General features: G+C 39.2%; 1 protein-coding gene across 1 annotated transcript in view; it reads right to left on the reverse strand.

Moving 5' to 3' along the window:
• Positions 1–13001, reverse strand: part of LOC107675171 (nuclear pore membrane glycoprotein 210-like) — a 48600-nt gene that overhangs the window by 16008 nt on the left and 19591 nt on the right. Inside the window, exons 19-27 of the mRNA XM_016469427.1 lie at positions 6271–6375; positions 6074–6175; positions 4257–4385; positions 3966–4093; positions 3752–3887; positions 2345–2407; positions 1479–1658; positions 1331–1411; positions 485–616 (exon numbers count right to left, since the gene is read on the reverse strand). Of these exons, the coding sequence (XP_016324913.1) occupies positions 485–616; positions 1331–1411; positions 1479–1658; positions 2345–2407; positions 3752–3887; positions 3966–4093; positions 4257–4385; positions 6074–6175; positions 6271–6375 (1056 nt within the window). The remainder of the gene's footprint in view (positions 1–484; positions 617–1330; positions 1412–1478; positions 1659–2344; positions 2408–3751; positions 3888–3965; positions 4094–4256; positions 4386–6073; positions 6176–6270; positions 6376–13001) is intronic.

Consider the following 13001-nt stretch of genomic DNA (forward strand, 5'->3'; position numbering starts at 1 on the left):
ACACACACACACACAGCTTCATCTGAACCACCACACCACTGCACACGGAAGATTGCTCTTTTTGTATCATTTTTTTTTTTATGGTACCCTTAAAGGGATAGATAGTTCAGCCAAAAATGTAAATTAAGTCATCATTTACCCTTGTATTGTTATAAAATGAATTAACGAATTTTCATTTTAAGCAAATATGATTTTGAATGTTCCATGGTACCCTTAAAGGGATAGATAGTTCAGCCAAAAATGTAAATTAAGTCATCATTTACCCTTGTATTGTTATAAAATTAATTAACGAATTTTCATTTTAAGCAAATATGATTTTGAATGTTCCTTTGCGTTCATTCCGTAAAAATCAGTAAGTGGTCAACAGGTTGTTAAACCTATCATAAAATACTGAGATACCAGCCCAAACTGTGACAAAGTTCAAATCAACACAACAGATACTGAAATCAAGCACTGTAGAGCACAGGGAGAGTGTTATTCTGACCTCTGCATGGCGCGTGTGAACGTCCAGAACGTCTCTCTTAGTCACAGACCAGTGGAAGGTCAGTTCAGGAAGAGCGTTCCCGAAGGAGAATGGCGTCTGGCTGCTGGTCAGGCCCATCACATACACCGGCATCTACAGCCACAGAACAAGCCTTTATCACTACTAGGGCTGGGTGTCGCTTCAATCTTATCAATTCCAATTCCGATTCTGCTCATCGATTCCAATGTGGTTAAATTAGGTCCCACTTTATATTAAGTGGCTCTAATACCTGTGTACTTACATAGTAACTAGATGTGTACATAGTATGTAACCACAGTGTAAGTACACATTGGTACATAGTATCTACAGCTGTAATGTTTGTGTAACTACACATATGTAACAACCCACTGAATGGTATGTGTAAATACAAAAATACAAATAGATCGTGCAGCTCTATTTGTACATACAAATAGAGCTGCACGATTCTGGATAACCTGAGACTTTTTATTTTTTTTTAAATGGAGGTTGTAGTTCTCTTACAATTCTGAAGAAGAACCATTAGACAAGTAAACAAAATCTCATGGAATTTATGAATGGAACGAGTCAATGACTCACTCAAGATGTACTTGTTTCATTACTGGATGTTTTTGAATTAATCTCTTGAACGAATGATTCAAAGACAAGTACATTTTTAACAGCCCCTTTTCGCCACCTAAAAAAAAGATGCGCACACAGGAATTGACAGGCAATTTTTAATTTTACAACAAGTATCCGATTCTGGAATTGGAATTGATTTTCGATTCCCAGCCCTAATCACAACCTTACAATACTCTGCAGATAAAAACTGAACTCATAAAGTGTGTTTACCAGCGTTCCCGTTTTCATTCGGGTGATAGGAACTCGGATCCTAATGGCCTTCAGCTGGACCACCTCCACATCCACCTGATCCTGTAAGAGACGGCGTTTAACTCACTCGTCACACAGATCAATGCAGCTTCTGTCTGCGGAGCATCACCTTCGACACCACCACCAGTTTGCCGGTTTCCGTGTCGACCGCCTGAACCACGCCGGTCACGCTCATGTTGCCCGCCGACAGGCCCTTGACGTGCCCCAGACCGCTGACAGAGGCGATGCTCTCGTGGGACAGAGAGAAGAGGATGTTGGACTGGGGCTTTGGTCCTCCCTCTGACGTGATCTACAAATGAACAGGTGCAGTGCATCCAGTCAGTCGATTTCTGAAGATGATCACTGATCACAGGCATCAGAGCCAGTTATATGTGTTTTATGTTCACTCGATTGTGACAGCACATCAAAACAATTCTCACTATTAACTAGTTGCTTATTAGCATGCATATTACTAGCATATTGAGTACTTATAAAGCGCATATTAAAGCCTTATTCTGCATGATCATATTTTAGATCCCTTAATCCACCTAAACTAAACAACTACCTTACTAACTATTAATAAGCAGCAAATTAGGAGTTTATTGAGACAAAAGCCATAGCTAATAGTGAGATGTGGACCCCGAACTAAAGCGTGGCCCAAATTTAATTCCAGTTGTAAGGTGTGGTATATTCCTTTTATAATCCAAACGTTAAGAGATGCAGGTTATCATCCTTGTCATCTGGGAAGCAGACATCCATGTCATAACCAGAGATGTTTGCCAGTGGCAGTCCGACTATTATTTCATCCATAATGCTGTAGTACAAGCAAAACAATGGCTAGCACATGAGGGAACACATGCAAGATGTATGCATAATCGTGCAGGCTTCACTTGTGTTTTGTGTGTTGATCTGCTCACTCACATCAGATCTGAGTGCATTAGACAAGTGAAGTGTGCTGTATTAAATGAGATCAGTTTGAGAAAGCGGATGACTTGCCTGCATCATTGCTCCGACTATCAGAGTGACTTTTCTGGGCAGCAGCCTGAAGGGAGGAAATACCTACAGATAAAAAAAGACAAAAAAAACGTTTTTTTTTAGGATTCTCCATCATCACAAAGAAACTAAGCATCGAATTTGAAATTTTAGTAGCAACCTGTTGTATAGATTCAAGAAAGTAGCTTTCTCCATTCTTCATTTATTCATCTATTATTTAGAGGATATAACAAACTAAAATATAATAAATTCAAAAATTTAATGATTAATATGTTAAATAATTTAAAAATCTAAATAACTACAGCAAACTACAGCTCCCGGCTGGATAAAAGCAGTAGTTGTATACAGCGAGTGTTTTATAACAGATGCTCAGTTTTTGAGGATCAGTGGTGTTTATGTACATATGGGCATCAGACACTCCAAACATGAGCGCTTGATCGCAGAGGAACTGCTCACTGATAACGTCGAGCCGCTTTCAGATCGCTAAATTTCCACACATGCAGAATGGTTTCATTTTTCATTTGTATTTTGGTGTGTTTAGTGATTCTGAATGGATCTGTATAGTGGTTTACATGCAGTCCTTTGGCATCTATCTCCCTGTGGTCTTGTTTGGTAATGCAGGTCGACTTGTGCTTATTTGTTACTGTATAATTGAGCGTTACGTACTTTTAAGTTGTATAGATAGAATATCTGCAGTGGCATTTTTGCAAAGTTTGTTTGCAAAAAAAAAAAAAGAACACAATGTTTAAATCTATCTTGAATTTGTTTTGTTTAAAAAGAATTACATGGAATTGAAAAGTAATAACACTAGAATACAAAGGTTTTAATAGAAAAGGTTGGGGGGACTTGCAGTACTGATTTAGAGAGGAGGGGGTCTTGGAGTAAAAAAGGTTGAGAACCACTGCTTTAGGTAAATGCAGGCCTGGTTCTACAGGGGAACTAAGAATTTAACATTATTATTATTGAAAATTAATAATTAAATTAATGCAATATAAAGATGCATCACAACAAGCATTTTTATTTATTTTATATGTATTTTATTTATTTATTTTTCACTTGGTACGAGTTTCTCATTTTTAAAAAACGTAGATCTCCACACAAAAGAGTGTGGGCACCCCTGGTTTAGTATATGTTTTTTGGATTCTTCATGCTAGCAATATTAGATCCAGTCCCTTTACTAGATCCGTCAAAACAGATCCCTTTTGTCTGGTCAGCAGCGTTTTGTCTGACACCCAGAAGCAGTTAACAGCAAGTCCCAAAACTATACTGACTGCTGACTGGGTTTTGAATACCAGACAAAAAGCATATCTTCTCACAGGATCTGGTAAAGGTATTGAAAAAACACTACACACATTAAACTTGGAGCAAACCATTCATCAAGCTGCAAATGAGGGCACAGGAGAGGCTTACTTCAATCTGCTGGGGTGCAGACGTGATTTTCCTGCCATTTTTGTCTATGATGACAGCAGACACACTAGTTTGTCCGATCACCAGACCTTTGACCAGAAATGTGGCTGTATCTTCTTCTGAGGAATCGGGCAGAGCTCTGACAAACAGCAGAGGTTTATTAGCTCTCTCAGACAGCAGAACACAAAGCTCAGGAGATCTAGAAACGGTTACTCACTGCAGGGATATAATGGAGGACGCTGCCCTCAGCTTCAGGTTCATGACAGAGAAATATCTGGACAGGAAAGGCTTCTTGTTGCCATCCAAAACCCGAACATATGCTTTGACTGACTTGCCGATCTCCACCTGAAATGAATGTGTCATCAGGACTTTATTTTTGATTGAACATTAATAAAATGCACATGCATGGAATTTCAAAACTGATTTGTTTTTGTGAAATTCTTTAAAGAATTATTTTAACATATGAATGATTGTTTTTTTTGTTTTTTTTGGATTGGATGTCACCAACCTTGTCGACCACACGCACATAAACCTCTAGAATATCAGAGATGTGAACCGTAGCCGTAGCAGGAGAAGGGAAGTTGAGGCAAAGGTCATAAACCATCACCTGCAAGACCCCCGCCTGAGCCGGGACCACCTGAGTCACAACCAAATGAGATTACATTCAAACTAGACCACAGAAGAAACCAGTTCTTAACAACTAATACTGTGTAGTCAGCTGTAAGGCTCAACAGAAGTCATTGCAAGTGCGTGTAATATTTTTTCTGTCATTTTAATAGACAAATAATCACAGACAGCAATCACCAGCCTTAATGACTGGAAATACTAGAAAATATGACTAATGTATGGATTTTTGAAATATTGTGTTGAAGTAATGCTCCAGGTTCAACATAAATTAAGCTTTATTGACATATTCCAAAGAAAATAACTTCATTTCTTTCTCAGTAAAAAAAAAAATAAAAAAAAGTAAAACAGACATGTCGGTGTAAAGTTCAATTGTCTGTCATAAAGGAATAAATAATATGTTTAAGAATAAAGGAATAAAGAATACTATACTTTACACATTATACTGTATTTAAATGTGAACTGAATGTAATGTTTTTGGACACCTAAAATGGAATATTTATTGCAATTAAATGAAATGGTATTATAGTGTAAATTTATATTAGAATCAAATTGTTGAACTTAAGAGTTTTTTTTTTTATTCCACTATCGTTGAAATATGATTTACTTTACACATTATACTGTATTTAAATGTCAACTGAATGTAATGTTTTTGGACACCTAAAATGGAATATTTATTGCAATTAAATGAAACGGTATTATAGTGTAAATTTATATTAGAATCAAATTGTTGAACTTAAGAGTTTTTTTTTTTATTCCACTATCGTTGAAATATGATTCAAATGTACTGACATTTGTACTGAACAAATATGTATGTTAAATTAATATGTCATTTCTAATGAAACTTGTGTCATGTATTTAAACCTATTTAAAATGAAACATTTGTAATGAAGTTGTAATTCAGTGCATTTGAAATATATTAAGTTTAACATAGAATAACACAATACACTTAAAATTAAGTTAAAAAATAAAAAAGTACTTTACATGTGATTTAATATGTTAGTCAACACATCGAAATAACTACTTTTTAAAGCACAACAAAACATTATTAAAACAATGATTAAAAAAATAAAAGTAAAACTTAATTTGATATTATTACAAAGTACATTTTTTCAGTAGACTAATTTTTTTCATTAATATTTAATTGCATGTAAGGTTTTTTAAAAATACAGTTCATTATTATTACTATAGTTCATTCACTACATTTAAACATTCGTCTTTTTCAAAAGGGAAGGAATTGTTTGCATAAAGAAAAATCCAACAGAAAGTCTCACCTTAAAAGTTTTACTGACAAATTTGAACTTTTATTGTATTTTTCACAAAACGACAAGCTGAAATTTAAGCTGAACACTTCCAATACCTGGCTTGTACCCCTGGCTTGTACATGTTAGAATAAAACCATACATTTATTTTTCAAGTCTACTGTAAAAGTAAATCATTTGCTGTACTCTAGAGCAGAGATGTATGGGCCTTCCACACTTGTTTAATGAGAATAGATTGAATAGATGGAGGTCTATGATCCCCTAAACCCCTGGCAACACGTGATTTGCTTTTCTTCCTAAAACAAGGTTGAAATTTGTACCACACCACTGGACAAAATGAGCTACTTCAGATCTTCTTCTTCATGCTATGTGGAAACAGTTTTTGTTGTAAACAACATGCCACAAATACCACTGACAGAGCTTATCTATTGAGCATTACCTGAGCGATTCCCTGGGACTCCTGGAACGTGACGTCTGCGATTCCCCCGACGCTCGCATTAACGTAGAAATACCCTGAGCCCTGCTGCAGAATCAGATCCGCCTGCAGAGGAGAAAACCCCAGCACCAGGTGTCACACACACACCAGACACGCTCTTCCAGACCATCCAGAGCAATCAGGCATGTGTGTGAGCTTACCGTCACATCGGGATGGTTGTATATGGTGATGGTGTCAGGGGTCACCCTCACGTCCTCTACTAACAGCAGGTCAAGCGTGGCGGAGACGGGGCTCAGAGGATCAAACTAACACACATGTGAACATTACACACATCAATCAGAGCTCAACTTCAGAATCAAGCTCAATAATGACTGAATATTAGGGATGTAACAATATCAACATCTCACGATACGATAATATTGCGATATGAAGTCCACAATACGATATTTACTGCAATATAAAAAAAAAAAAAAAAAAAAAGACAAATGAAGAATTGGAAAAAAATTTAAGATTTTGTACATTTTAAAGTTGAATTATTCTATATGATGCATTTTGAGAGTTCAAAATTAAGAGCTGCAACCCATGTTCTTAACTTTTCTTAAGTCAGAAAAAGGTGAGTGAATTAACTTGTACCTGAACTTTAAAGGGGACTCAACCCTCTTTTTATTTTTACATTCACATTACATTCACACTGGTGTTTTAGGAAGCCAAACAAATTAGAATATAATAACAATTTTATATTATTGTTATTCCTATGATAGTAAAAGCCATATATTGTAAAACAATTGCACTGTAAAATAAATGAAAATGAATATTTCATAGGTATACTATTTTTGCTTTACACTACAGTAGGGAAATTAAAATATTTCTTTCCTAATTTCTACACTTAAAAGGGATATTTTGAATTTGGACTGCATTTAAACCGCTAGCTGTCAGCAATTCATACTGCACTTTTAAGCTTTTATTTTGACGGAAACGGCAGTATAGCTTTTATTTTGAAGGAAAACTTCAGTGTACAGTGTAACTGTAGTGATTGTGTGGGCTGGCGTGTGTGGTTAGAGAGCATCGTCCTGCTGAGGAAACGAAACTGCTTGAGTTCTCCAAAAACGGCGGTTCAGCCACTCCCTGAGTCAGTTCAACTATGAACCAGATCAGTTCAACGGTGCACCAGATCAGTTCAACGGTGCACCATATCAGTTCAATATTGAACTAGATCAGTTCAACGGTGCACCATATCAGTTCAACAGTGCACTAGATCAGTTCAACAGTGCACTAGATCAGTTCAATATTGAACTGGATCAGTTCACAAGAGCACTAGATCAGCTCAACAGTGCACTAGATAAGCTCAATATTGAACTGGATCAGTTCAACGGTGCACTGGATCAGTTCAACGGTGCACTAGATCAGTTCAACGGTGCACCATATCAGTTCAATAGTGAACCAGATCAGTTCAATAATAGCGCACCATATAAGTTCAATAGCGCATCATATCAGTTCAATGGCGGACCAGATCAGTTCAATGGCGCACCAGATCAGTTCAGTAGCGCACCAGGTCATTTCAAAGGCGCACCAGATCAGTTCAATGGCGAACCAGATCAGTTCAATAGCGAACTAGATCAGTTCAACAGCGCACCGTTGAACTGATCCGGTTCACCGTTGAACTGTAATAGCGCACCATATAAGATCAATAGCGCATCATATCAGTTCAATGGCGGACCAGATCAGTTCAATGGCACACCAAATCAGTTCAAAGGCGCACCAGATCAGTTCAATGGCGAACCAGATCAGTTCAATAGCGAACTAGATCAGTTCAACAGCGCACCGTTGAACTGATCTGGTTCACCGTTGAGCTGATCTAGTGCACCGTTGAGCTGATCTAGTGCACCGGATCAGTTCAACGGTGCACTAGACCAGTTCAACGGTGCACTGGATCAGTTGTTCAACGGGGCACTGGATCTGTTCAACTGTGAACAAGATCAGTTCAACAGTGAACTAGATTAGTTCAACAGTGAACTAGATCAGTTCAACATCAGTTCAACAGTGAACTAGATCAGTTCAACGTCAGTTCAACAGTGAAGTAGATCAGTTCAACAGTGAACTAGATCAGTTCAACATCAGTTCAACAGTGAACCAGATCAGTTCAACTGTGCACCATATCAGTTCAACTGTGCACCATATCAGTTCAACGGTGCACCATATTAATTCAATATCGAACTAGATCAGTTCAACGGTGCACCATATCAGTTCAACAGTGCACCATATCAGTTCAACAGTGCACCAGATCAGTTAAACAGTGCACTAGATCAGTTAAACGGTGCACTAGATCAGTCCAATGGTGCACTACATCAGTTCAATGGTGCACCATATCAGTTCAATAGTGAACCAGATCAGTTCAACAGTGCACTAGATCAGTTCAATAATAGCGCACCATATAAGTTCAATAGAGCATCATATCAGTTCAATGGTGGACCAGATCAGTTCAATGGCGCACCAGATCAGTTCAACAGTGTACTAGATCAGTTCAACAGTGCACTAGATCAGCTCAATATTGAACTGGGTCAGTTCAACGGTGCACTAGATCAGTTCAATATTGACCTGGATCAGTTCAACGGTGCACTGGATCAGTTCAACATCAGTTCAACAGTGAACCAGATCAGTTCAACTGTGCACTAGATCAGTTCAACAGTGTACTAGATCAGTTCAACAGTGTACTAGATCAGTTCAACAGTGTACTAGATCAGTTCAACAGTGTACTAGATCAGTTCAACAGTGTACTAGATCAGTTCAACAGTGTACTAGATCAGTTCAACAGTGTACTAGATCAGTTCAACAGTGTACTAGATCAGTTCAACAGTGTACTAGATCAGTTCAACAGTGTACTAGATCAGTTCAACAGTGTACTAGATCAGTTCAACAGTGTACTAGATCAGTTCAACAGTGTACTAGATCAGTTCAACATCAGTTCAACGGTGCACCAGATCAGTTCAATGGCGCACCAGATCAGTTCAACAGTGTACTAGATCAGTTCAACAGTGCACTAGATCAGCTCAATATTGAACTGGGTCAGTTCAACGGTGCATTAGATCAGCTCAACGGTGCACTAGATCAGTTCAATAATATCGCACCATATAAGTTCAATAGAGCATCATATCAGTTCAATGGTGGACCAGATCAGTTCAATAGCGAACTAGATCAGTTCAATAATATCGCACCATATAAGTTCAATAGAGCATCATATCAGTTCAATGGTGGACCAGATCAGTTCAATAGCGAACTAGATCAGTTCAATAATATCGCACCATATAAGTTCAATAGAGCATCATATCAGTTCAATGGTGGACCAGATCAGTTCAATAGCGAACTAGATCAGTTCAATAATATCGCACCATATAAGTTCAATAGAGCATCATATCAGTTCAATGGTGGACCAGATCAGTTCAATAGCGAACTAGATCAGTTCAATAATATCGCACCATATAAGTTCAATAGAGCATCATATCAGTTCAATGGTGGACCAGATCAGTTCAATAGCGAACTAGATCAGTTCAATAATATCGCACCATATAAGTTCAATAGAGCATCATATCAGTTCAATGGTGGACCAGATCAGTTCAATAGCGAACTAGATCAGTTCAATAATATCGCACCATATAAGTTCAATAGAGCATCATATCAGTTCAATGGTGGACCAGACCAGTTCAACGGTGCACTGGATCAGTTGTTCAACGGTGAACAAGATCAGTTCAACAGTGAACTAGATCAGTTCAACATCAGTTCAACAGTGCACTAGATCAGTTCAACAGTGAACTAGATCAGTTCAACAGTGAACTAGATCAGTTCAACATCAGATCAACAGTGCACTAGATCAGTTCAACAGTGCACTAGATCAGCTCAACAGTGCATTAGATCAGCTCAACAGTGCACTAGATCAGTTCAATATTGAACTGGATCAGTTCAACGGTGCACTGGATGAGTTCAACATCAGTTCAACAGTGAACTAGATCAGTTCAACATTGAACTAGATCAGTTCAACAGTGAACCAGATCAGTTCAACAGTGAACCAGATCAGTTCAACTGTGCACCATATCAGTTCAACGGTGCACCAGATCAGTTCAACGGTGCACCATATTAAATCAATATCGAACTAGATCAGTTCAACGGTGCACCATATCAGTTTAACAGTGCACCATATCAGTTCAACAGTGCACCAGATCAGTTAAACAGTGCACTAGATCAGTTAAACGGTGCACTAGATCAGTTCAACAGTGCACTAGATCAGTTCAACAGTGCACTAGATCAGTTCAACAGTGCACTAGATCAGTTCAATAATAGCGCACCATATAAGTTCAATAGAGCATCACATCAGTTCAATGGTGGACCAGATCAGTTCAATGGCGCACCAGATCAGTTCAATGGCGCACCAGATCAGTACAATGGCGAACCAGATCAGTTCAATAGCGAACTAGATAAGTTCAGCAGCGCACCGTTGAACTGATCCGGTTCACCGTTGAACTGATCTAGTGCACTGTTGAACTGATCTAGTGCACTGTTGAACTGATCTAGTGCACTGTTGAACTGATCTAGTGCACTGTTGAACTGATCTAGTGCACTGTTGAACTGATCTAGTGCACTGTTGAACTGATCTAGTGCACTGTTGAACTGATCTAGTGCACTGTTGAACTGATCTAGTGCACTGTTGAACTGATCTAGTGCACTGTTGAACTGATCTAGTGCACTGTTGAACTGATCTAGTGCACTGTTGAACTGATCTAGTGCACTGTTGAACTGATCTAGTGCACTGTTGAACTGATCTAGTGCACTGTTGAACTGATCTAGTGCACTGTTGAACTGATCTAGTGCACTGTTGAACTGATCTAGTGCACTGTTGAACTGATCTAGTGCACTGTTGAACTGATCTAGTGCACTGTTGAACTGATCTAGTGCACTGTTGAACTGATCTAGTGCACTGTTGAACTGATCTAGTGCACTGTTGAACTGATCTAGTGCACTGTTGAACTGATCTAGTGCACTGTTGAACTGATCTAGTGCACTGTTGAACTGATCTAGTGCACTGTTGAACTGATCTAGTGCACTGTTGAACTGATCTAGTGCACTGTTGAACTGATCTAGTGCACCGTTGAGCTGATCTAGTGCACCGGATCAGTTCGATGGTGCACTGGATCAGTTCAACGGTGCACTGGATCAGTTCAACTGTGCACTGGATCAGTTCAACTGTGCACTGGATCAGTTCAACTGTGAACAAGATCAGTTCAACAGTGCACTGGATCAGTTCAACTGTGAACAAGATCATATCAGTTCAATGGCACACCAGATCAGTTCAATGGCGCACCAGATCAGTTCAAAGGTGCACCATATCAGTTCAATGGCGAATCAGATCAGTTCAATAGCGAACTAGATCAGTTCGACAGCGCACCGTTGAACTGATCCGGTTCACAGTTGAACTGATCTAGTGCACCGTTGAACTGATCTAGTGCACCGTTGAGCTGATCTAGTGCACCGGATCAGTTCAAAGACGCACCAGATCAGTTCAATGGCGAACCAGATCAGTTCAATAGCGAACTAGATCAGTTCAACAGCGAGTTCAACAGTGCACTAGAACAGTTCAACAGTGAACTAGATCAGCTCAACAGCGCACTAGATCAGTTCAACAGTGCACTAGATCAGTTCAACGGTGAATTAGATCAGCTCAACAGTGCACTAAATCAGTTCAATAATAGCGCACCATATAAGTTCAATAGTTCATCATATCAGTTCAATGGCACACCAGATCAGTTCAATGGCGCACCAGATCAGTTCAAAGGTGCACCATATCAGTTCAATGGCGAATCAGATCAGTTCAATAGCGAACTAGATCAGTTCGACAGCGCACCGTTGAACTGATCCGGTTCACAGTTGAACTGATCTAGTGCACCGTTGAGCTGATCTAGTGCACCGGATCAGTTCAAAGGTGCACCAGATCAGTTCAATGGCGAACCAGATCAGTTCGATAGCGAACTAGATCAGTTCAACAGCGCACCGTTGAACTGATCCGGTTCACCGTTGAACTGATCTAGTGCACCGTTGAACTTATCTAGTGCACCGTTGAGCTGATCTAGGGCACCGGATCAGTTCAACGGTGCACTAGATCAGTTCAACGGTGCACTGGATCAGTTCAACGGTGCACTGGATCAGTTCAACAGTGCACTAGATCAGTTCAACATCAGTTCAACAGTGAACTAGGTCAGTTCAACATCAGTTCAACAGTGAACTAGGTCAGTTCAACGTCAGTTCAACAGTGAAGTAGATCAGTTCAACAGTGAACTAGATCAGTTCAACATCAGTTCAACAGTGAACCAGATCAGTTCAACAGTGAACTAGATCAGTTCAACTGTGCACCATATCAGTTCAACGGTGCACCATATTAATTCAATATCGAACTAGATCAGTTCAACGGTGCACCATATCAGTTTAACAGTGCACCATATCAGTTCAACAGTGCACCAGATCAGTTAAACAGTGCACTAGATCAGTTAAACGGTGCACTAGATCAGTTCAACAGTGCACTAGATCAGTTCAACATCAGTTCACTGTTGAACTGATCTAGTGCACTGTTGAACTGATCTACCAGATCAGTTCAACAGTGAACCAGATCAGTTCAACATCAGTTCAACGGTGCACTGGATCAGTTCAACGGTGCATTGGATCAGTTCAACGGTGTATTGGATCAGTTCAACGGTGCACTGGATCAGTTCAACGGTGAACTGGATGAGTTCAACATCAGTTCAACAGTGCAGTAGATCAGTTCAACAGTGCACTAGATCAGTTCAACAGTGAACTGATGTTGAACTGATCTAGTGCACTGTTGAACTGATCTTGTTCACAGTTGAACTGATCCAGTGCACAGTTGAACTGATCCAGTGCACAGTTGAGC

The sequence above is a fragment of the Sinocyclocheilus anshuiensis genome, unplaced genomic scaffold (genome assembly GCF_001515605.1).
Source record: "Sinocyclocheilus anshuiensis isolate Anshui unplaced genomic scaffold, SAMN03320099.WGS_v1.1 scaffold1556, whole genome shotgun sequence".
Classification (NCBI taxonomy): Eukaryota; Metazoa; Chordata; class Actinopteri; order Cypriniformes; family Cyprinidae; genus Sinocyclocheilus; species Sinocyclocheilus anshuiensis.